The sequence below is a fragment of the Theobroma cacao genome, chromosome 2 (genome assembly GCF_053813885.1).
Source record: "Theobroma cacao isolate CCN51 chromosome 2, ASM5381388v1, whole genome shotgun sequence".
Lineage (NCBI taxonomy): Eukaryota > Viridiplantae > Streptophyta > Magnoliopsida > Malvales > Malvaceae > Theobroma > Theobroma cacao.
The window spans coordinates 4,637,540-4,660,992 of record NC_142640.1 but is presented as its reverse complement, the minus strand read 5'-3'; the positions used below and the strand labels follow the sequence as shown (position 1 = coordinate 4,660,992).

The 23,453-nt window shown below is 33.9% G+C and overlaps 3 protein-coding genes across 3 annotated transcripts; 2 read left to right on the top strand and 1 right to left on the bottom strand.

The window, feature by feature from the left end:
• The first annotated feature begins 3,530 nt into the window (after positions 1-3,530).
• LOC18607824 (serine/threonine-protein kinase SRK2A) lies at positions 3,531-6,996 on the top strand. Its single transcript, XM_018116213.2, has 9 exons — positions 3,531-3,879; positions 4,183-4,257; positions 4,338-4,439; positions 4,662-4,715; positions 4,806-4,898; positions 4,995-5,087; positions 5,520-5,624; positions 5,715-5,813; positions 6,272-6,996. Exons 1-9 carry the CDS (start codon positions 3,760-3,762, stop codon positions 6,590-6,592), a joined length of 1,062 nt encoding a protein of 353 aa, XP_017971702.2. The 5' UTR covers positions 3,531-3,759; the 3' UTR covers positions 6,593-6,996.
• Positions 6,997-7,721: 725 nt separating this feature from the next.
• On the bottom strand, positions 7,722-11,409 carry TH1 (thiamine biosynthesis protein). Its single transcript, XM_018114488.2, has 10 exons — positions 11,335-11,409; positions 10,833-11,153; positions 10,486-10,560; positions 10,227-10,302; positions 10,061-10,136; positions 9,738-9,872; positions 9,222-9,286; positions 8,986-9,113; positions 8,616-8,872; positions 7,722-8,464 (listed from the first exon to the last, which is right to left on the bottom strand). The coding sequence occupies exons 1-10, from the start codon at positions 11,380-11,382 to the stop codon at positions 7,921-7,923; spliced, it is 1,725 nt and encodes a 574-aa protein (XP_017969977.2). The 5' UTR covers positions 11,383-11,409; the 3' UTR covers positions 7,722-7,920.
• A 1,299-nt stretch (positions 11,410-12,708) lies between these two features.
• On the top strand, positions 12,709-23,334 carry RECQ4A (DNA helicase (RECQl4A)). Its single transcript, XM_088803165.1, has 26 exons — positions 12,709-12,838; positions 13,409-13,507; positions 13,601-13,775; positions 14,291-14,348; positions 14,647-15,072; positions 15,485-15,655; positions 15,744-15,874; positions 16,188-16,551; positions 16,626-16,757; positions 17,123-17,209; positions 17,317-17,444; positions 18,541-18,661; positions 18,746-18,897; positions 18,965-19,100; positions 19,845-19,968; positions 20,036-20,106; positions 20,205-20,273; positions 20,497-20,619; positions 20,706-20,864; positions 20,996-21,076; positions 21,157-21,318; positions 21,447-21,502; positions 22,086-22,218; positions 22,317-22,411; positions 22,569-22,646; positions 22,749-23,334. The coding sequence occupies exons 3-26, from the start codon at positions 13,630-13,632 to the stop codon at positions 23,134-23,136; spliced, it is 3,591 nt and encodes a 1,196-aa protein (XP_088659291.1). The 5' UTR covers positions 12,709-12,838; positions 13,409-13,507; positions 13,601-13,629; the 3' UTR covers positions 23,137-23,334.
• Positions 23,335-23,453: the final 119 nt, after the last annotated feature.

Sequence of the window (23,453 nt, the reverse complement as noted above, 5' to 3'; positions counted from 1 at the left end):
TTTAACCATTATTTCTTAATTATTCTTAAAAGTATTCCTACCAACCAAACAATAGAATAAGTAATAATAGTAATTTCTATTTCTATCACGTTCTATTTTCATAAACCAATTTACATAATAGTTACTCTTTTCATATTCTATTCTGTTTGAATGGTTATTTTATTTCTATTTTATTCATTTCAGTAAACCAAGCATGTTGTAAAAGCATTAGCATTTAATAACAATAAAATGGTGATTTCATTTTTAAATGATGCAAAAATAAAATTGATTCTTTGAAGGGTATAAGTAATGTGAAAATAAATGGATATAAAATTATTTATTTCATCATAGTAATATTAAAATAATACTAAAATAAATTAGACTCTCTCACATAAATGAGATTATCTATATCTTTAAACAAATATGTTTATATTTCAAAATATAATTTTGAGACGTTAAAAGGTTGAATAACATGCAAATTTTGGTCTAATTGTTACATGGTTTCAATAACTAACTATGACATATTAACATATTAATTATCCACAAATGACTTTATAAATTTGCATTCTAATTTATAATGAATTGTTTTCTTATTAAAAAAAAACAATCGAGAGTTTCAAATATGGGTTATTATGGATCATCTTTTATTATAATTATCTAATTTACACAAACATAAAATCTTAAATTTATATAAAAAAATTATGACTCATTAAATATTTTATAATTTTGTTTAAAGTCGATAAATTCAAAACCCAATATATAATGTGTTTTCATGATATTTGAAGGTTGCATAATCTACATGCAAATCACATCAGATTATATATTATTATTTTAAAATATACAAGTAAAGACCAAATAATAGTTGACTGTTTTAGAGCATTTAAGAAGTATTCTAACTCTTCAAATTTAAATTCACGTGATTTAACCTAATATGTTATTTGTGTAATTAAACGTGACACGTTGAAAACTTGAAATAGATTTATTATTACTCCAATAAAATATTGTTTTGATGTGGCCTTCACACACAAAAAAAAAAAAAAATACCCCCAACACCTCCATCATCAAATGGTCTTCAAAATCATTATCACCAAACAAATTGGGTATTCTTTCATCTATTATCAAGCCAAAACAATCTACCTCATCTTATATATATATATATATAGGAAAGTCCACCAAACGAATCTTTATTTTTCAATAAATTACTTTAAAATCTTAAGAGAAGGTGTAAATTTGTAATTTTTTTTTTTTAGTTGGGAAATTTACATTATAGATAATGTTAATAAATCCAATATTCTTTACTACTAAATTTAATGAACAAATCATTCATCTTCATCGATTTCTCATTATAGCATTATTATTACAAATTATTAGTTGGATGGACGCGTTGAAAGAAACGGGACAGCGGTTAGAAGTTAGAATCCAAAGCACAAGTCACGAGATCAGGTTCTATTTCATGGTCGACACATTGTTAAAATGGTTACTATCGGACAAGGAAACATGGCGAACGACGTAAGTGCATGTGTCCCACGCGTGGGCTGCTCTTTTTATCCGAGTAATCTCCCACTTGCGTTTCTCATCAATGCTCGTTGGCTTTGTTTCGTTTGTTTGAGCGGAATGATATAAGGGGAACGATCTTCCTCCCACGCGCAGATGCGGGCTTTGTTGCACGCGCTTTTGGAGGAGAGAAGATCATGTAGGTTGTGGACCACCATACTTCACCAGCCTAATCAACTATTTCCATTATTGTATTTAGTAGCCAAACGAATAGTCCCACAAGTAATAATGGTGCCTAATAGTTAAGCTCATAAATGAATTTAGACAAAAAAAAAAAAGAAACAATGATAAATGAAAACAATTTAATTTTTTTTATTATAACTTTAATTATTGAAATGTATTTCTGGAATTCAATGTTCAATTTTTAATATGTCAATCACTCATCTTAAGATATAAAATGTTGATTTGGAATGAATATTGATTGTAATATTACGAAGTTATCACGAAATTTTAATATCTTTAAATTACAACTAAAGTGAGCAATTTTTGGTTAAAAAATGAATTAATTGAAAAACAATTAAAATGGTTTGATTAACTCAATTAATTAAAAAATAAATATAATTAATTCAACCGGTTTGATTTCAATTTTTTATGTTAATCAAAGTAATCAAATTGTATATAAATCATTTATAAGTTATAGAATATATAATCATATAAACATATTATATTGTTACAACATATATGTTTATATAATACTAAAAAATATTTTGGTTGATATGATTATTAATTGATTTAATTTGGTTAAACGATTAAAGCTTCATGTTCAATCAATTTGGATAATTTCCATAACACATTCAATTAATCAGTTCAAACTTCATTTTCCATCAATTTGGATAATTTTTCATAACACATTCACTTAATTCAATTGAAAAAATTATTAATTGAATTAACTGAATTAACGGGTTGCACATATTTAGTTAGTCATAAAATTTTAACTCATCATAGATAATTTTTTTAAAATACATTAATTTGATGAATTTAGCTTTATTTTTAATAAATCTGACTTTAAGTGAGTTTTTGTAATTTCAATTAAACAATGTTAATATTCCATAGTAATTTTCATTTATCAAAATTCACGAAATCATAACTCGTAATAATTTGATAAAAAAATAAAGTCAAATACACTAAATAATTTTAAGATATATACAAAATAATATATATTGTGAACAATTAAAGGAAACTCGTAAATAAAATCTCTTAAAACTTAATTCCTCAAAGATTTTCTTGTCAAATTTGACAAAGATTTAATTGATTATTAATTTACAAGAAAATGTTAATAAATGCATATAAATGATGGTTGAGTTATATTTATTGAAAATATTTTGTAATTAATATAAAATTCATATATATTAACTATAATAAATGTCAATTATCATAATTGATAGTATGATATCGATCATATCTTATAATAATTATTTTATAACCTCTTTTTTATCTCGTGAATCATAAAATTTGATAAATAATATCCACGTGACATTGAAAAAAAAACTTGATAAATAGATATATATTTGAGATTAAAAAATATCATGTTATTTAACGTATTCGTGCGAGATTATGTCATGTTTTCGCCTTATTTTGGTAAGCATCGTAACATTAGTAATCTGTCTTGTCAGTGGTAACCAATACCTTCAATTGTTTGTATTCTGGTCCGAAACCTGATACGAAAACCTTTACAAGACATTTTCCAAGTATTCATCGTCTTCTCACAATCATCAACTCCATCGAAAAGAATTTGGGCGGAATCAAGAGGAGACCTCAGGACAAGCTCAGCAAGGGTCCCCCACAGAGAATCAAAACCGCCTTTAAAGAAGAAAAGGAGCAGTGAGATATTCCGTTCTAATTATCCCCACGCTCACTTGCAAAAACATACGGTACATTCCAATACTGAGCCTCTGTCTTTCTTTACAAAGGTTTCTCTCTCTCTCCTCTATCTCCATAAAACAAAAACAAAAAAAAAAAAAAACAAAAAGCTTTGTAATACAGTAAAAGATTCTTTCCCTTGACAAAGCACTGATTTTTTGCTCTCTTTAAGATTTGAAAATTCGATATTCTTTACTTTCCTTCAAATCTCTCCAATCTCCACCTCCACCACCACCTTCGCCGCCCACCACCGCCGCGAATTTCCGATTTGTAATGTGTTGCGTATAAATTGGCGTCTGCTTTTATTTGTGAGTAGTTGAGTTAGGGTTTTTGATATTGCTGATTTATTTGTAAGAAAAATAAAAGATGGAGAAGTACGAGCTGGTGAAGGACATAGGATCTGGGAACTTTGGGGTGGCAAGGCTGATGCGTAACAAAGAAACCAAAGAACTCGTCGCCATGAAGTACATCGAGCGAGGCCATAAGGTCCTTTTTTTTTGTTTTTCCTTTATGTTTTTATCTATTTATTTTTAATATACATATTTAAATATGCATTTTCATGTCTCTTTCTATGTATTACGCATGCATGTACATGTACGGTTGTTTGGATTTTTAAAAAAAAAAATTCCGAGGGAAAATTAATTTTTTATTTTCTAACAAATCATTGTTGATTGTTTCTCAAAGGTTGATATTTGCAGCTGAGGGAAATGCTTTATAGTTGTTTATTATTTTATTTTGAAGGAAATTGGAAATATCGATATAAATTTGTTACATTTTAACTTTCGATAGATTGATGAGAATGTGGCAAGAGAGATTATAAACCACAAATCGCTGCGTCATCCAAATATAATTCGGTTCATAGAGGTATAAACTTTTATTTCCTGCTTTTTTTTTTTGTTGTGTTTAAATTAATTTACATGATTCACTTAAAAGGAAAATTGCAGGTGGTTTTGACTCCTACACATCTTGCAATTGTGATGGAGTATGCAGCTGGTGGTGAACTCTTCGAGCGAATTTGCAATGCTGGCAGATTCAGTGAAGATGAGGTTAGCTTTGATTTCATTACCTTATCAATGTTACGTTACTTTGTAGCTGGCTGCATTTACTATTTTTCTTTTCCCCTCTCAGTTGATATAGTCATATAGAAGCTAGTGTGAGATGAAATGCCTTGGATTGAGTTAACCTGAATTATTTTCTAGGGGTGAGATGGGCTGGTAAGTGTTTTTGAACTTTCTACTAATGATGTTCTTTCTAATATTTGTTTCCAGGCCAGATATTTTTTCCAGCAGCTGATCTCAGGAGTTAGTTACTGTCACACTATGGTAACAATGATTTAATAGTTCTTTTATTATGAGAAGTTACAATTGCCCTGCTTTTTAAGCTTACCATTCGTTACCTCTTTTGATTTTCAGCAAATATGCCATCGAGATTTGAAGCTGGAGAATACCCTGTTGGATGGGAGCCCTGCTCCTCGTCTGAAAATCTGTGATTTTGGTTATTCAAAGGTATAACTGAAAATAGGGTTGTTACAGTAAGCACAATCAAATACATGTGGAAATTGTTGTTGTTTAAGATGCTTCCTTCCATCCCCCCTTTTGTAGTCATCTCTGCTGCATTCAAGACCCAAGTCTACTGTTGGAACTCCAGCATATATTGCACCAGAAGTTCTTTCGCGGAGAGAATATGATGGCAAGGTAATTTAATCTTCATATACTTTGTTCTAATATTGTTGATAGCTGCTCCTTTATTAGACTAGGTTATTTTAATTATGGTTATGTGCTTATGTTAATTGATCATGTGTTAGAGAAGTTGATGGCATTACATGCTGTGCAAAGATCAGCTGATGTTACTTGGTCGTGTTTTTGTGTTGTTGACGGTATTTATATGCTTTGTATAAGATCAATCGCTAGCATATTTAGCAATTAGTTGGATATCTGCAAAAAGTGCATTATTGCAGCTGTGCCTCTTTATGAGGAAGCTTTCATTTTAACGATGATGAAACTACATTTGTGATATTTAGCAAAGAGAAACTGTGGTCTGAGGTTTAGCAAGTCTTTCCAAAACAAAGATAGAACATATTTCCATTTGCAGGTTAAGATTAATTTAGGATTTTATTTCCTTTTCAGATGGCAGATGTATGGTCATGTGGGGTGACTCTTTACGTTATGTTGGTGGGTGCATACCCATTCGAGGACCAAGAAGATCCAAAGAATTTTAGGAAAACTATTAGTGTAAGTTACATCCTCCTGCACATCCCTTTGATTGACTATCCTTAATCATTTCATTTATTTATGATTTCTTATGTTTTTGACCTGCTGCAGAGAATAATGTCTGTTCAATACAAAATCCCAGACTATGTTCACGTATCTCAAGATTGCAGACACCTCCTTTCTCGCATATTTGTTGCTAGCCCCTCCAGGGTATGTTCTACTGTTACGTAACTTGTTCAAGAATTACCATAAACTAATATTAAAGTTAAAATGCATTTAAATTCATGTGGACAGATGCTTGTTCTCCCATAATTTCCGTTTCTTAATTGGTTGCTTATTGGCATGGTGGGAGTCTTGATATATATCTTTTTTTTCCCATCATTTTCATGTTGTGCTAAAGCATGAGGCTTATATAAACTTTCTGCTACTTGTGTGTTGAAAAGAAAATTTTGGAGGTTTTTGATTAGACGAGAGGTTTTCAATTTTCTGCTGATGTGGAGGGGCATGTAAAGTAAAACAAGAGAGCGATGTCCATTTATTAAATTGCCATTCTTGGAGTGACCACGTGCTATAATAACCTTTCATCAATCCATCACCCTTGATAAGCCTGCTTTTCCCTTCCCTCTCTCTCCCTTTGGGCCTCACTGTTTTAACTCATGTTTTTACAGAGGATCTCCATCAAAGATATCAAGAACCATCCATGGTTTTTGAAGAACTTGCCCAGGGAACTGACTGAAGCAGCTCAAACTGCATACTACAGGAAAGAAAACCCAACTTTCTCTCTTCAAAGTGTTGAAGAAATCATGAAAATAGTTGAAGAGGCTAAAGCTGCTCCTCCAGTTTTGCGTTCTATTGGAGGCTTTGGCTGGGGTGGAGAAGAAGATGGGGATGCAAAGGAAGAAGATGCAGAGGAAGAAGAAGAAGAAGAAGATGAGTACGAGAAGAGAGTAAAGGAGGCACATGCCAGTGGAGAAGTTAATGTCAGTTAAAAGAAGTATATGCTTTTCAAACTGGAGTTTTGCCTTCAGTGCTCGTGTTTATATGAAGCCAGTTTGTACCTAGGACCTGGTGTTGAATAAACATTCTGTAAATTAGTGGTGTCTTGGGCAAGAAGTTTGTGCAGTCTTTGGTATGATTGTTTAGGGTGTCTTGCTACTGATCTTGGAACTGCTAGGATTTGAAGCCTACCCAGTTTGGTAAATTCCCAGTATAGGGTTCAGCTTCATAAATCATGGGTTATTTACGGTCTATAGACCACAATAGAAGATTTGTGAGTCTTGTAAGTTGATTTCTTTCCATCGTAAAATGGTATGCCTGGCGGTTTGACTCGTTATAAATCTAAAATATGACCAAGATAATGTAAGTAACATTTATATTGTTGCTTTGGTCTGTCTCTGCTTGACTCTTTACTTCTGTTGTGTATTCTTGTTGAACACAAATTATAGATTGCATTGATGTAGATATGGATATGACATGCACATAGATTTGACATATTCGTGACTGATTTTGAAGTAAAGGAGCGATGAGAGCAATGTCGTTGGTTCTCTATATGAACTTCTTGTACGGGTGTAGCTTTTTTCTGCAAGTGGTGGATCTTCCTTTTAGTTTCCACTGTCTTTTCTGTTTCGCTCTAAATGTTTCCATTAGAAAACTGAACGTTAAAGGGATGCTCTTATGCTTTACAATTTGCATCATCCTCGCTAGCCAACGAAAGGAAACACCTTGTAAAGTCATCTTGCATATATATAAATTAAAGATGATTCCTTTTCTTTTTTCTTTTTTTACGTTCCCCCAAAAAATAAGAAAAAGACAGAACTTTTGAGGTTGCTACAAGGTCCCCTGGTTCCTTACTTGCCATAAACCAGGGTTGAGATCAGATTTATCATTGCATCAACGTGGTTGATGGGTTTGAAATCTCATTTTGTAAGTTTTATACCAAACAATGACGTTTCTTTGTTTGAAGCAAACATTGGCCTAAGAGAACATGACATCTCAGGTGCGACTCTGGAGGTCCATGTCCTTATCCTTTCAAAAAATTAATTGCAGGTGACTGGAAATATTGAAGCTAACAGATGTGGACACTGGACAGAAACTGGTAGAAGTAGTGACAAGAAACAATAAATACAAAAACATAATTAGATATAGGCAGAATTAAAATGTAGGAACTTGTCCAATTATAGGTTTGCTTCCTCTGCAGTATAAGCTCACATAGTTACATTTCTTTTACGTTGATTATAAAAAGTTCGAGTGATGCAAAGGTAATCGACTTTTAGTCTTGCGTATCTCATCTTGGGTAAGTTATAGTGTGAGGATCAGATCATAATTTTTTGAGTGTACCATCAATGTTGGACTCTGATAGCATTGCATGCAACTTCCTAGTCTCAGTAAGAACACATTCCCGATCAAAAAGAGCAGACACAACAGCAACGCCTTTCAGATTTGGTACACCAATTTCCATCACAATTCGTGCATTTGATACACCAATCCCACCTATGGCCACCACAGGTAACTTAGATGCCATGCAGACAGTTTTCAGCCCATCCAAACCAACAGTGATGTTGTTTTCCTTGGTGTTGGTTGGATATACACCACCACACCCAATGTAATCAGCACCATCAACCCATGCTTGTTGGGCTTGCTCTGGTGTCTTGCAAGAGACACCAATAATCTTTTCTGGACCAAGAAGAGTGCGAGCAACATGAGCAGGCATGTCAGACTGGCCAACATGCACTCCATCAGCATCACAAGCAAGGGCAATATCAATACGGTCATTAATCAGCAGAGGGACTCCATGTGAATGGCATATTTTAAGACATGCTTTGGCAGATTCCAGAAAGTCCTGTGTTTCAGCATCCTTCTCTCTAAAAATCAAGTGAAGATAATTTCATCACAAATAAATATTCGCAAACAGTTTTGAAGATTCAGTTGCTATAATGTTCAGGTCAAGCTAAAATATAATTCATACATAGTGTAGGTCATGATAACTGAGAAAAGCATACAACAGAAACCTACCTTAATTGGACAATGGTAGCACCTCCTTCTATGGCAGCTTTAACAGCATCTGTAATAGATCGGCCCCACTTTTTGTTCATCTCTGAATCAGTGACAGCATACAGAAGCAAGTCACTTGGATTAAATGCCTGCAGCCCATGACAGTCTTGAGAATGACCCTTAAGCCTCAATAGATGATCAAAGGGACCTTGAAGCCCATTTCCAATAACAATGTCTTTGCTGTAATCTAAGGCAGTTTCAACAAAGCGTTTTGCTACCTGTCAAAAGTCAGGGGAATAAGAATGAGTGAAAGAGACAGACAGACCTAGAAAACAATGAAGTCATATCCCTACAAACAAGGGAAGACGAGACATGGCACAGATATAATTACCTTAACAGCTGAGACCATTAGATAGCCTTTCGCTAACTCTGCTGCTATACATGATGCCAAACTGCAACCGGTACCATGAGTGTTTCGAGTTTTTATACGGGGTGAACGCAGCTCATAGAAGTTATCACCTATAAAAGTCAAATTTAGAAGTTTTAGTTAGCTATCAAAATCCTTCAGGTACATCAAAGCAAGGGTAATGGAAAGCATTAGCTTGAGAAAAATACATTTAATCTTACCATTAAATAAAATATCAACAGCATCTGATGAGTCAGGGAGGTCACCACCTTTGACAAGCACATTCCTGAGAAGCAAAATTATCAGAAGACAAAGTATCTGCTTACCTGTCAACTTAGGAATAAAATTATAAAACTTTAACCTGAGCAACATGAACTTTGTAAGTGCAATTGCAAAATCTGCATTAAATTAATAAGAAATAAAACATTGACAATTAGTCTTCTTATGAAATCAGAAGGTCCATCCCTTGATGTTCAAAGATCATGCCTCAGCTAAGAGGGAGTGAAATAACTCTCCTACGTCTTTCTACTCCAAGAAACTAAAAATAATGTTATCTTAGGTATTTGTACACTTGTCATCCAACAAAATCTGTTGGGCAGAAACAACACTGACTCCAATGACAAGAAAAGCCATTGGATGAGTTTCAGAAACTATACTGATGGCTGCAAATGGATATAGAATATATAATTACAGATCAGAAAAGAGAAATAAAAACTAAAGAAATCTTTTATACTAACTTTGGGCCCATATCATACAACAATCTTGCAGCAGAGCGTAGGTCATCCACTGTTTCCAATTGTACACCATCAAGTAAAGCAGATGCCTCTTTTAAATTTGGGGTTATTATGTCAGCCATTGGAAAGAGCTCCTCTCTGAAAGCATGAAATAGAAAATAAAAACTACTGAGAACAAACAACAGTTCACATTGGCAACCTCAAATGAAATGAAGTTGTGGGATAGCTGGAGAAATATTTTTACATAGTAATGACGCTCATGTGCAAAACCTTGAGGGGAAGCCATGTATATCACTGAATATTCATAGAAAAAAGCCACAACATACCGAAACACGGAAAGAATGGAAGGACCTGCCAGCACATCCCCACTTGTAGATACCATGACAGGATCAACCACCAAAGCTGCCTTCAATTACCAGATAAAGTCAACTGAAAATCCATTAAAATTGTAATTTGAAAATCACACTTTCAATTTTTAATTTGGGTGCATACCTTGAACAGGAAACTCCCTGAGAGTCTTACAAAGAATCTTGACTATGCCGACAGAAGGGAGCATGCCTGTTTTCACCTAATAACATTTTCATTATAAGCTAAAATTTAATTCTTTTGCAGTTATACCTAAAAGATCAAATTTTGGACATAGCATAAGCCCAACTATGAGTTAATCATGACTAAATACTTAAAGAGGGCTTAGAAAAAGTAGAACAACCCATAAAATGGATTGAGACCTCATGACATCACTAACTCTTACCACATCAACTTGCATATCTGAGAGCACAGACTTTAACTGCTCTGCAACAAAATCCTCTGACACATTACTTACACCCTGACAATCAATTAGAGAATTGTCAACCAGAGCTAACTGCGATTCTCAACATTATTTCACGTAAAACAAACTTGAGCATTTCCTTCTACAAAAATAATGATTCTTTATCTATATAATCATTTTATCTTTTTTTTTCAGGTTTTAAATGATAAAGTCTCCAATGCAATGAAGCTAAAATCTTAAGAATTCATCTAGTAAAGAACAACCTAAAAATCAAATGTCCAATTTGTTTCCAAGTACTGAAAAGAAATGCCAAGGATAAGAACAAGAACCTGAACTCCAACGGTGTTCTGTGCAGTGACAGAAGTTATAACAGTAGAGCAGTAAACTCGACGTGCAGCACAAGCCTTAAGATCAGCTTGAATTCCAGCCCCAGCTCCTGAATCAGAGCCAGCAACAGTCAGCACATGTGGGATTTTTATCTTCGAATCATCACTCAATGTTGAAGCACCCTTTTCTTGCATTGCAACGAAGCCTTGCAGATGAATAGAACCCTTAGTTCTTAGAACAAAGGATGGTGAATTTGAAACTCTTAACTTGTTATTAGTATACGCTTTTGCAGAAGCTTGAGGAGGAATCAAGAGCAGGTAATGCTGAGAGAAAAGAGAAACAGAAATTCGGTATCATATTCTACAATGCTTATCTTCAACTGATGCAAATAGTAAAGTCAATCCAGCCAATAGAATTTCTACCAACTTTATTGGGAAGATTAAAATTATTATTCTATGGAGTTTAGTGGCTTGCAACGAGAAGGAAAAAAAATGGTTACTTTACCCTGGAGGCGGACGAGGAAGAAGTGAAGACAAATGTGGAGGAGGCCATTTAAAGAACGGAAAGTGATTTCGTTGATTGAAATGTCAAATATTTCTTCACGCTTTATTTCCTATTTAATGGACCGATACAATATCTTTAGCCCTAAAGTTAGGCCCAAACTCAACTGTTAACATTGCTTCTTCATTTCCTTCTGTGAAGCCCAATATATTTTTGGGAACGTCCAAACACAAGAAAAACTGTTGAAAAAGAGTACAGTAATAATAGCACGAACCAGTCACCATAAATTTAATTTAAGCATAATATTTAAAAAAAATTAAATTAATTAAAATTTTTTATTATAGTTAACTATTAATTAACTTCACGCTTTATTTCCTATTTAATGGACCGATACAATATCTTTAGCCCTAAAGTTAGGCCCAAACTCAACTGTTAACATTGCTTCTTCATTTCCTTCTGTGAAGCCCAATATATTTTTGGGAACGTCCAAACACAAGAAAAACTGTTGAAAAAGAGTACAGTAATAATAGCACGAACCAGTCACCATAAATTTAATTTAAGCATAATATTTTTAAAAAATTAAATTAATTAAAAATTTTTACATAAAGTTTTTATTATAGTTAACTATTAATTAATTATTATTTATATTATATATAATTGATATGACATAATAAATGTGACATATATATGTGATCATGTGATAATTTTATTTTTTATAATCAATAACGTATCAGTGTCATATGAATATAAAATAATAAATATTAATTATAAATTTTTATTTAATATGAAATAAAAATATAAAAATTTAATTAAATATAATAAAAGAATAATAATTTATTTAAATTTTTTAAATAATTAAAAAAATTTTAAAACTTTATTCCTTCAATTTATTTATTTTCTTTTTTCTTATGGAACTATTCATGATAATTCTTAATTCTTTATGAGTGTAAACAAATTTGATAAATGACGTCAATTTAATAAATCAATAGGTAATTTGGTGTAACAATTATTTCATTAATAAAATTATAATTATATTTCGAATATTTTAATAATAACAAAATGGGGTTCCCAAATGAAAGTAACCCACATAGTTTTGTTCATTGTATTTAAGCTTTTCCAAATATTCATATTTTCTCATTTTTAAACTAATTTTCTCGTGCATTTTAAACGCGTAACGTTAGTGGCTTCGCATTTTCCTTTTTCCTGTTTTCCAAATTATTTCCAAAATAATATGTACTAAATATATAGTTCGAAACTTTATACTATTAACTTTCAAGATATTCAACGGTCTTTTGGTTAATTTTTCCCGGGTCAAAACGGGTCCGGTTATAAAAACACGGGTACTAATTTCATTTTGGCGAACGGGGCCGAATTATCCCGCCATTACAGACCGAGCTGCATTTTAAAAGCGCTTTCTCCTACTTTTCTTGCAGACATATTTTTTGCTGTCCAGGTTTCTCTCTCCGATTAAACCCTAAGGAATCTGATATCAGATCAGACAAAAAAGGTCAGTTCATTCTTCGGTTCAATTCTATCTCAATCGATTCAAATCTAGGGCTTCATTCCTTTCTTCAGTCTCAGTTGCACACGTATTATCTGTAAGTAACTAAGTATATTTTCATGTCATTTTAGGCGGTATAGCTTTTAAGAGGGGCGTTGTTTGGATTTTACCTGGTGGTTGAAATGAGGCGAAACTTTTTTACTCATCGTTATTGTTGTTTTTTCTTTTTTAATTTGATTATTATTTTTTGAAGAAATATCAAATTTGGCACCGTTTACAATTTTTGGATATTTTGGTTTAATTATATATATTTTTGAAACATAGCGTTCTGTTTTTCCTAGAATTATTGCATATTTGTTTCTAATGCGTGAAAGCTTGGCTGTTTAGGGCGGGGGAGAGGGGAGGGAATGCTAGTTAAATCAAACCTTTTTTTTTTTTTTTTAAATATTTAGGTTTTGAAAATAGGAACATGAGAGAGCCCTACAAGTTGTATTACTCTTAGGCTTAGATTTATATGGCATTTTATTTTCAAATTCTAACTTATGTCCCTTTTTGTTCTCAAGTTGGCTCGAACAGTTTATTCCAGGTTGTTGCATGGTGAAGTTTTAGAGCAATGGAACTTTTATCAGCAATTCAGGATTTATGTTAGTCAATGGCCAAGGAAAAATATACGAGGTAAGAGTATGAATTTCTTTTTTCTATGCATTGGGTCATCCATTATTTTTGCAGTTCTTGGTTGGCTAATTGTTTATAGTTGTTTATATGCAGTCAAAGCAATTCAGGTGAAGGTTACGAAGATGAATGACAAACTTCCTAAAATCAATTGGTTGTCGCATGTTGATGCACATGACAATTTTTCATGCCAAAAGAAGTTTTTAAGTTCAAATTTTCTTTGCTCCTTAGAAACACAAAAACCTTGTACAGAAGAAGAAATTCGTGCAAGGTATGTTACTGTTATATACTTTGATGTTTTTCTTTGAGTAGCACTCACCTACTCTTTCTCCCTTAATGGTTTCCTTAGAATATGAATTTTGCTTTATCGGTTTAGAATTAGTTGAATAAAGAAAAAATGGCTGTATGGTTACTACAGTGAGAATCCTCTCTGTAAAGATACACTAAGAAAGAATAATTGTAAAGCTTGATATTTATCTGATGGACAACAGGCCTTCTGGTGATTGCAGTTTTATATCTGATAAAAATAATGTCATGATGTTATTTTAATCAAACAATTAATGTTTATCTGTGATTTCTTCGTAAGATTTATTGATTGCATTATATTACATAATTTCAAGAATCGAAGGTGCACTTTTCTTAGTTAATGTTTTTCTCTGATTTCTTCATAAGATTTATTGATTGCGTTATATTACATAATTCAAAGAATTCAAAGAACACTTTTCTTAGTCTCAATCCCTTGACCAATTTATTGATTTTTCTTTGAACCTTTCTCATTTCTTTAAGGTTAAGAGTCTGCCAGATTCAGAATTCTCAAAAAGTTCAGCATCCTCAGGTGGAAAAGGTAAATCCAATAGACAGATGAACCAGTACTTTCACTAAAGTTGGTTTTCAGAGCATACATTCGCATTTTAAGTTGCTTTTTTTTACTCTGTTTACCTTACCTTATGTGGAGATAGCTTTCCCTGTCTTTTGTTTTTTTTTCTTCTTTTTGATAACATTGTCTGTATATGTAATGTTGTTATTCTTCTTAATTCCAAATTTCCTTCATACGTAAAGATTTTCTTAGATATCCACTGCATGGATGTTTATTTATTTTTATTTTCTGATGTATTGAAGCTTTTTGTGGAAATATTGTCCAGGCTTGGCAGATTCTTTCTAGTCTTCCAACATCTTGCAGGACCTACTTAAGACCTGGAACAACTGCTCCAGTTAAGAATTCAAACGATGAGATTTCACATAATTGGAGAGGAAGATCTACCCTAACAAACTCATCAGACATGAAGTGGTCTAAACATATGCATGTCAGTCGAAACGTCAATGAAACCGATGGCAAGATCAATGAAGTGGGAAGGTGCATGGCCAGTTCTTTTCCATCAAGTAATGCCAATGCTGTGGAAGATGGAAATCACCTACAAAGGCACAGTGAGATTAAAGCATCCATGTCCAACCGTAGTAATTCGAAAGTTTTAGGTGGATCATTATGGAATCATATTGTCCATGCTAGTCAACTGGAGCAGTCTGCAGAGGTTTTGGCTGATGAAATTGATGACGATGACTTACTCAAGGTAATGCTTCACCTTTTTTGCCACGGTGGTATTCCAATTGAAAGTTGGTCATGTTGACATAAATTGATCTAGTCCTATCTAACTCTCTCCCTAGTCTCTCCAAGTCCATTTTAACTTGAATTTGCTGTCTTTTGAGTCAAGCATGTTAAATCTTGGGCTATCTTGATGCAGTCGATTGGGCATAATTTTGACTGTATAAATGCCTTCTATTGGTTGCTTTAAGAAGTGTAAATTTCTCCTTTCTAATGCTATTCTGAAATTATAAATTATGCTGATTTTTCGCATTTATTTGTCCTGTTTCTGAACTATTAATAAGTTCCCAGTATATTATCCATTGTAAGACATACTTTCTGATCATTGATATGATTGTTAATCCCAGTCTTATCTATCATTTATTGATATTGGGTTTCAGGATATTGATGTGGACCAGATTGTCTCGAAACACTATCAATCAACTTGCACGCCTCAACCTTCTGTTTCTAAGTTCCCACCCATTGCCCAAATGGATAAAAGAGCTTTTGCAGGAGAAGAAGAAGCTTGCTTGCCTACTGAATTATGCTCAAACTGCAGTCATGGGTGTAAGGTATGCATCTCATCTGCATCTTTTTCTACTCTGATGTCATCTGAATTTTCTCCAAATTTTATATTCCTGATTCTGGAAATTGATGCAGCTAGGACTCTGCCCAGAAGCTGCTAGTCACGTGCAGGAGATGAAGGACAAATTAATTGCTGTGTCAAATGAATTGCTTGACAACGCTTCCAACCTGAGTCCAGAGCAGATAGAGAAGCTTCGCGAAGATAGGTTTGTCCTTCTTCCCCCTACAATGTTTGTTATTTGTTGTCCCCCCTCCATGACAAGGGTTTTTTTTTTTTCTTGCAATTAGGTGTATTTTGAGGCAATCATTGAAAATTAAAATTCATGGAAAAAGAAAAGATAATTAAAGCAGTTAAATTTAGGAAGTACGAGATAATGTGCGATAGATAACACTGGACATTATGCTCTTCATTATTTCATTACTTGCATATCATAACACATTAAGATCCTTTTTCAAAGAGATAAGAACCAACCACTGTGATATTTGTGCTCTGGTTAATGTATTTATGTTGATGGTCAGGTTGCAGCTGAATAAGCAAATTCAGCAGCTTGAGAGATATATCTGTGATATGGAAAGGCAAAAGTCACATTTCTCAGCATCAACAGCAACTCGCACCTTTCTATATGGAACACCACAAACAGCATCATTCAGCATTGACCCAATTCGATTTGATGCCCAGGTTCATTTATGTAATGAACCAAATGGGTATGAAAATTGGAATTCATCATCAGTTTCTTTTTCTTCTGTAAATAATTTTGGCGTCTCATCAGGTCCTATGGAACGAGAACCATATGTTCCAAAGATTATAGAAGTAAATTATATTGAGGGTTCAAATGACCAAAAGTGGAGTAGTAGGGATTTCCCATGGACTAAAAAGCTCGAGGTGCTTATCCTAATTGTTAACAAGTTTCCATACGCATAGCCTTTTCTAATGTTTATTGACTTCTTTCTCTTCAGGCCAATAACAAGAAGGTGTTTGGGAACCACTCGTTTCGCCCCAACCAAAGAGAGGTTATTAATGCTACAATGAGTGGGTGTGATGTTTTTGTTCTTATGCCTACAGGAGGGGGAAAGAGCCTGACATATCAGGTGAAGAGGTTTTCTGAAGGCCTGCTTATCCTTTGGTGCTTCTTTTTTATTTAGGCAACTACTAGTTTGCTCTCCTTTCTCGAGCACTTTTGCTGTTACAATCTGATGCCGTTTTAGATTTGTGAAAATGCTTTGTCTGCTGGTTTTTTTTGCTGAGCTGTCAAACCTTTAATGTCATGCAGTAATGTCTGGAGAAGCCATACCATGATATAGACTTTACTTTTACTTTGTTCTTCATATGCATTGATTCTGTTTTAGTGTATTAGTAACAACTGACAAAAGTTTTCTAGGGTTGTCTTTGGTTGATGCGAGTGTGATGCCTCATAAGCAGGGCTTTAAGCATGTTGTTTCTTTTTCTATTTCAGCTGCCTGCTCTTATCTGTCCGGGGATAACATTGGTGATTTCGCCTCTTGTGTCACTCATCCAAGATCAAATAATGCATTTATTGCAGGTAATGTGTTCTCCATCGGTGTTCTTATAATTTACCTTTTAACCAGATAGCTGATCGGCTGCTTAATGATGAAATGTACTTTCTTCATCCTTGTTGGTGCATTATAGGCAAATATACCTGCTGCTTACTTGAGTGCCAATATGGAATGGACTGAACAACAGGAGATCCTTAGAGAGCTTACTTCTGATTATTGCAAATACAAGTTGTTATATGTTACACCAGAGAAAGTAGCTAAGTGAGTGTCCTCTGCACTCATCATATTGTTGCAAATAGTGTTTGCCGATATCTGCAGGAATTACTTTGACTGCATCACTTACAAGGTTTGAAATAAGAGAGTTGGCACAAGAAATTAAGAAGTGTTTTGTTAATTTCAGACATTGAGCATATTGGGTCATGAATTATTCTAGATGACAAGGGCAGCTTCAGAACTAGCCTTTTTGTTTCAGATGCTGTCTTCTTTGTTACGGCAAACCTAATTAGGAAGGTACCAAGGAGACTGATCTTACATGTCCTTTAGATAAAAGCTTAAGTCAGTTCACAATAGGCTCTTAGCTTAAAAATTTAAGGAGGTTGCTGCTGATCTGATTTTCTCTGCAGCTAGTTGAGTATGCATTTCAAATGCTTGTTATGCTATTTAATATTGTAGTCAGAAGTAATTGAAAGCCACTTTTGGTTGAGATCCCAAAATTTTCTTTTCTGAATTACTTGAAGAAACAGTTGGATTGCTCAAAAAAAAAAAAAAAAAGGAGAAAGAAAGAAAGAAACATTTGGTTCACTGAAAACTTTCTAGAATAGAAAATGATTTATGTCCTGTGGTTATATGTCTTTAGTGCATTTTTATCCTTTGAGCAAACATAGATATTTCTTTTAACTGTAAATGTGCTAACTTTTACTACATTAAAGGTGCCAAATTTAGTATAGGCTGATAATTTAAAATCGAAGTATTTCAGGGAACCTAACATGAAAGTTATGAACAAGGCAATTGTTTCAAGATAACTTCCATAGTTCAAATATTGCAACTTAACCTTTTCAACGTTTTGCTAGGTTCTCCTTTTAAACCTTGGTGGTAATCCCTTTCCTGCCATTTCCTCTTTCCTTATGGAGAGCCAATTGTTCCTCAACCATAAAATTCCCTCTCTCTCTCTGGTGTTATAAGTTTCTCCCCTTTACAAACCTTCTTCCGGGGCTTTTTAACGTCCATCTGATGGAAAATTTAATCTACTATGATAATATATATCTGTAAGTGTATTAATACATAAAGGAATACTCAGCTGCATGCACTTCCTTTGATGTAGCCTTAATTGCTTATATAACCTCTATTTTGGTTGCAGGAGTGATGTCCTGTTGCGGCACTTGGACAGTCTAAATGCACGTGACTTGATTGCAAGGATTGTTATTGATGAAGCTCATTGTGTGAGTCAGTGGGGGCATGACTTTAGACCGGATTATCAGGTAGTAAGCTTTGGAATTTTTCTTACAGTTGCCCATGATCATATAACTTCTGTTTGACATTAAGCTGTTTCATAAACTGTCCAGGGCCTTGGTATCTTGAAACAGAAGTTTCCAAAGACTCCAGTTTTAGCTTTAACCGCAACTGCAACAGCTAGTGTAAAAGAAGATGTTGTGCAAGCTCTTGGCCTCAATAACTGCATTATATTCAGACAAAGTTTTAATCGCCCAAATCTATGGTAAGTGTTGAATATGGAGCTGTTACTAAATGTTAAGATCAAATCACTGCTGATTTTAAGATCACAGGTATTCAGTTATCCCCAAAACCAAGAAGTGTGTGGATGACATCGACAAGTTCATTAAAGAAAATCATTTTGATGAATGTGGAATTATTTATTGTCTTTCAAGAATGGACTGTGAAAAAGTTGCTGAGAAGTTGCAGGTTTGTCTTTCTGGTATATCACTTTTTTCTTGTTGGAGGCAGACTATTTTTACACTTTTAAAATGCACTATTATACTTCTTTTTTTGTTGCAAATGAGAGCACTAAGGCTTGAACGTAGGACCTGTACCCAAATCCCATCCCATCCTTTGGACTTGAGCTAAACCCTAGTGACGTGCTATGAAAATTAATTTAACAAGCATTTAATTCTATATGTACAAGTAAACAATTAATGACTTAACATGTTTTCTGTTGATCTTCTTGAAAACTTATTTATTGCTTTTCTCAATAATTAATTGTAAAGGTGATCATGAAACTTTTTCATGGTAAAAGAATATAATGATATGGAAGAGTCTTGTAAATGATTTCTGTTTTCAGGTTGAGGAAACTAGTTCAAACACAGAATAAGCATTGAAGTTGTATTTATGCTTTTAAGCTGTAACTCTTGCATTATATCGCATTAAGAGTTTTATTTATGTACATCCATGTATTGAAGAAAATATTTTTGCAAATTTAACAGCTCGATGTTTTGCCTATCCTAATGCAAAGGTCTCTGCAAGAACAGTTTGCTATTTTAACTTTTATGTGCATGATTAAGTGGACTGGTAGAATGATCTAGCAGTTTAAGACCTTAAAATTCATAGTCTGAGTGAAGCTGATAAGCTAAAGAATAAAAATTTATAATAAAATCAATTATCCATTCTGTCTAAATCATGCATGCCTATTCTGATTCATTGACTGTTCAGGAATGTGGACATAAGGCAGCATTTTACCATGGCAATATGGATCCTGCACAACGTGCCGCTATTCAGAAGCAGTGGAGCAAAGATGAAATCAACATAATTTGTGCTACAGTGGCATTTGGAATGGGTAACATTCATTTTTGGGGGTTGCTTCCTTGATTAAGGGAAAATGACTAATAACACATTTATTTCAGGTATCAACAAACCAGATGTTCGCTTTGTCATTCACCATTCTCTTCCAAAATCTATCGAAGGTTACCATCAGGTAATCATTAAGATTAACGTGATATGATGCAGTCTGAATATACATTTTTTCTGCCAATTTACATTCTCCATACTTAATGTGCTTTTTCCATGTTATAGGAGTGTGGTCGTGCTGGTCGAGATGGTCAGCGCTCATCTTGCCTATTGTACTACAGTTACAGTGACTATGTAAGTTGCTCCAGTTTATGTCATGCATCTTTGTGATTTTTATGAACTTGGTATAGAAAACAGAGTTTATTCACCTACTGTTAATTCTGAACAAACTTATAGTGACTAGTGATATCTCTTATGTGTCTATGTATTTTTGTATGTTAAATCTTGGATGAGTCAAATAAACTAGGAATAATATTTCTTTTTCACCTATTTACTATCACATATTATTCTTTTGAAGATACGAGTCAAGCATATGATTAGTCAAGGTGCTGCAGAGCAAAGTCCCTTTGTGTCTGGCTATAGTCGCTTCAATAATTCAGGGAGGATTTTGGAAACAAATACTGAAAATCTCCTGCGCATGGTATTTATATAAACTCCTTTACTTTTGCTCTTTATATTTTATTATTATCTTTCAATATATATTAACTTCTGAATTAAATATTTCAGGTCAGTTATTGTGAAAATGATGTTGATTGCAGACGTCTCCTACAGCTTCTGCATTTTGGAGAAAAATTTGATTCTGGAAACTGCAAAAAAACATGTGATAATTGTTGCAGGGTTAAAGGTTTTGTTGATAAAGATGTCACTAATATAGCAAAGCAACTGGTTAGAAAGCATTTTATATATCTTTCTGTTCCTTCTTTTTCCCTTCTCTTTATTTGGGGTATGAAATTCTACTTTGCTTTTATCACTCCTTGTGTTGCCTTTTTGAACAATTTTGTACCATTTTTTGCTAGGTTGAACTAGTGAAATTAACAGGCCAGCAGTTTTCATCATCTCATATTTTAGAAGTCTATAGAGGTTCCTTAAGCCAATTTGTAAGTCCTACACTTTTAGTTTGCTTGTTCAATATTTTATCTTCTCTGATTGCAATTTTTGGGGGCAATGCTAAAACCAGGTCAAGAAACACAGACATGAGACTTTGAGCCTGCATGGTGCAGGAAAACATGTAGCCAAGGGTGAAGCTTCCCGCATATTACGTCATCTTGTTATTGAGGAGTTTCTTGTGGAAGACGTAAAGAAGAGTGATATTTATGGATCTGTGTCATCAGTGCTGAAGGTATCCCTGAATACCTACCTCTCTCAATGCTCACTTTGGTAGATTTGTTTTTTAAAATAGAGCAAAAATATTTCTCCATTCTGTGTTTAATTAGTCACACATAATTACTAGGTTAATTTTGTTTCCAGGTGAATGAATCTAAGGTTCAAAATCTCTGCGTTGGTGGGCAGACTATAATATTAAGGTTCAGGTTTTTTTTTTATTGTTGCTGTTGTTTCTTGCTTTAAGTTCTGATAACTTGTAGTTACTGGATTCTTATTTCTCATAATTGTAATGATGTGCAAAAATATTTAATTCTATTTATGATTAATACCTCTAGACCTTATCTACCTGCAAAATTTTAATTTTTTATTTACGTATCTGCTTTTCACTACTGCTCATTCCATTTTCTGTGCTTCTCATTGTTACAGAAATCAGATTTAAGGTTTTTTTTGGGTTTCAAATTTAGCACTTCCTGTTGTTAAAATATTTAAATATTCCCTTTTTTTGTTATCAATACGTAGCTGTATTCCCATTTCCCACAATACACAAAAATACCTTGACTTGATTCTTTTTTCATCGACATATTTTACAGTTTATAGTAGTGGCAACAATTTATGTAATCATATGTTTGTGGAATGCTTGTAATTAGAAAGTTAAGATTCCTGGGCGTTCACAAAGTAATTTCACCTGAATCTTTGGCATCAAGCTTGTGGACATTTAGTTTTGTTTCTCGAGTTGCACGGAATATCGCAATGCTCTTCCTGACATCTGGTTTTACCATGTAGATTCCCAAGCACTGTAAAAGCAACTAAACTGAGCAAATCTGAAGTGACTCCAGCAAAAGGCTCATTGACATCTGGGAAGCTAAGTCCTCCAAGAGTTGATACTCCAGCCCAATCTCAATCCAAAGTCGACTTGGTATATTTCTGTGCTTCTCTGCATCTTGATATCTTCTCTTTGTTATCTGCCAGACATGATTCTGGGGTTATAAACTAAGTTGTTTATGTTTACAACAGAATCTCTCAGCAAAACTGTATTCTGCTTTGCGAATGCTTCGAACTGTTCTTGTCAAAGAAGCTGGCGATGGAGTCATGGCATACCATATATTTGGGTGAGCTCTCGATATTTCTGTTTCGCACCAGTTTGTCTCCTGGAAAATTTTTTCAAATTTAAAAGTTATGTGCTGTCTTAACTGCTTCGAATTTGTTTACATTTGCTTCTGTCTTTAGAAGCTGCTCTTTTAATTTTCATTTTTTTCCTTCGCTTAGAAACGCTACCCTGCAGCACATAAGCAAAAGAGTTCCAAGAACAGAGGAAGAACTCCTGGAGATTAACGGCATTGGGAAGTAAGTTCTGGACCTCAGTTTTGTATTGAAATTTTTTTTTTTTTGGGGGTGTCAGAGTGTTAATATATTTGATCAATCAACAAATACTCGAACTAAATTCAGGGCTAAGATAAGTAAGTACGGAGACCGAATATTGGAAACCATTGAAGTTACCATCAAGGAACACTACAAAACAGACAGAAACAGCAGTAGCAGCAATGACAGCAATGACTCAACAAAGAGAAGAAGAGATGCAAATGGTGCTCCAAAAGCAAATGTAGACGACGATGACTTCACCAGAAGCACCAGTCGATCCAAGAAAAGGACGGTAAAGATGCAGAACAATGATGGTGGGGCACATTCTTCAAAAGACCCAGATTACAACAATCAGTGCACAGGTAATGACCTGGACTTTGATGATTATGATGATTACGGTGTTGAATCTAAGTGCCCGGAGATGAAGGTCCACGTGGATGGTACGGGAAGGGTGCTACCTTCATGGTCAACGTGAAATGGGTAACAATCAACATTGTAGTGTTTTAATCATGGTAAAGGAATTTATATACGGTAATTTCCCATTACATTTCTGCTTTAAAATCAGAAAAAAAAAAAAAAAAGATTTTTGGGAGCCATTCTCTCTGCTTCTAGGCTGTTGCGGCATGTTTTTTAGTCAATAAGATTGCAGTAGCACGGGTCTACCATGGGAACACATTGATGGATGGCCTTCGTACCTGAGCAGTAATGGACGAATTAATGGGGGTAATCCATACCTGAGCTTAATAGTGAAGGCCGATATCAATGGGAAATATCCATTAGCTATTTCCTTTA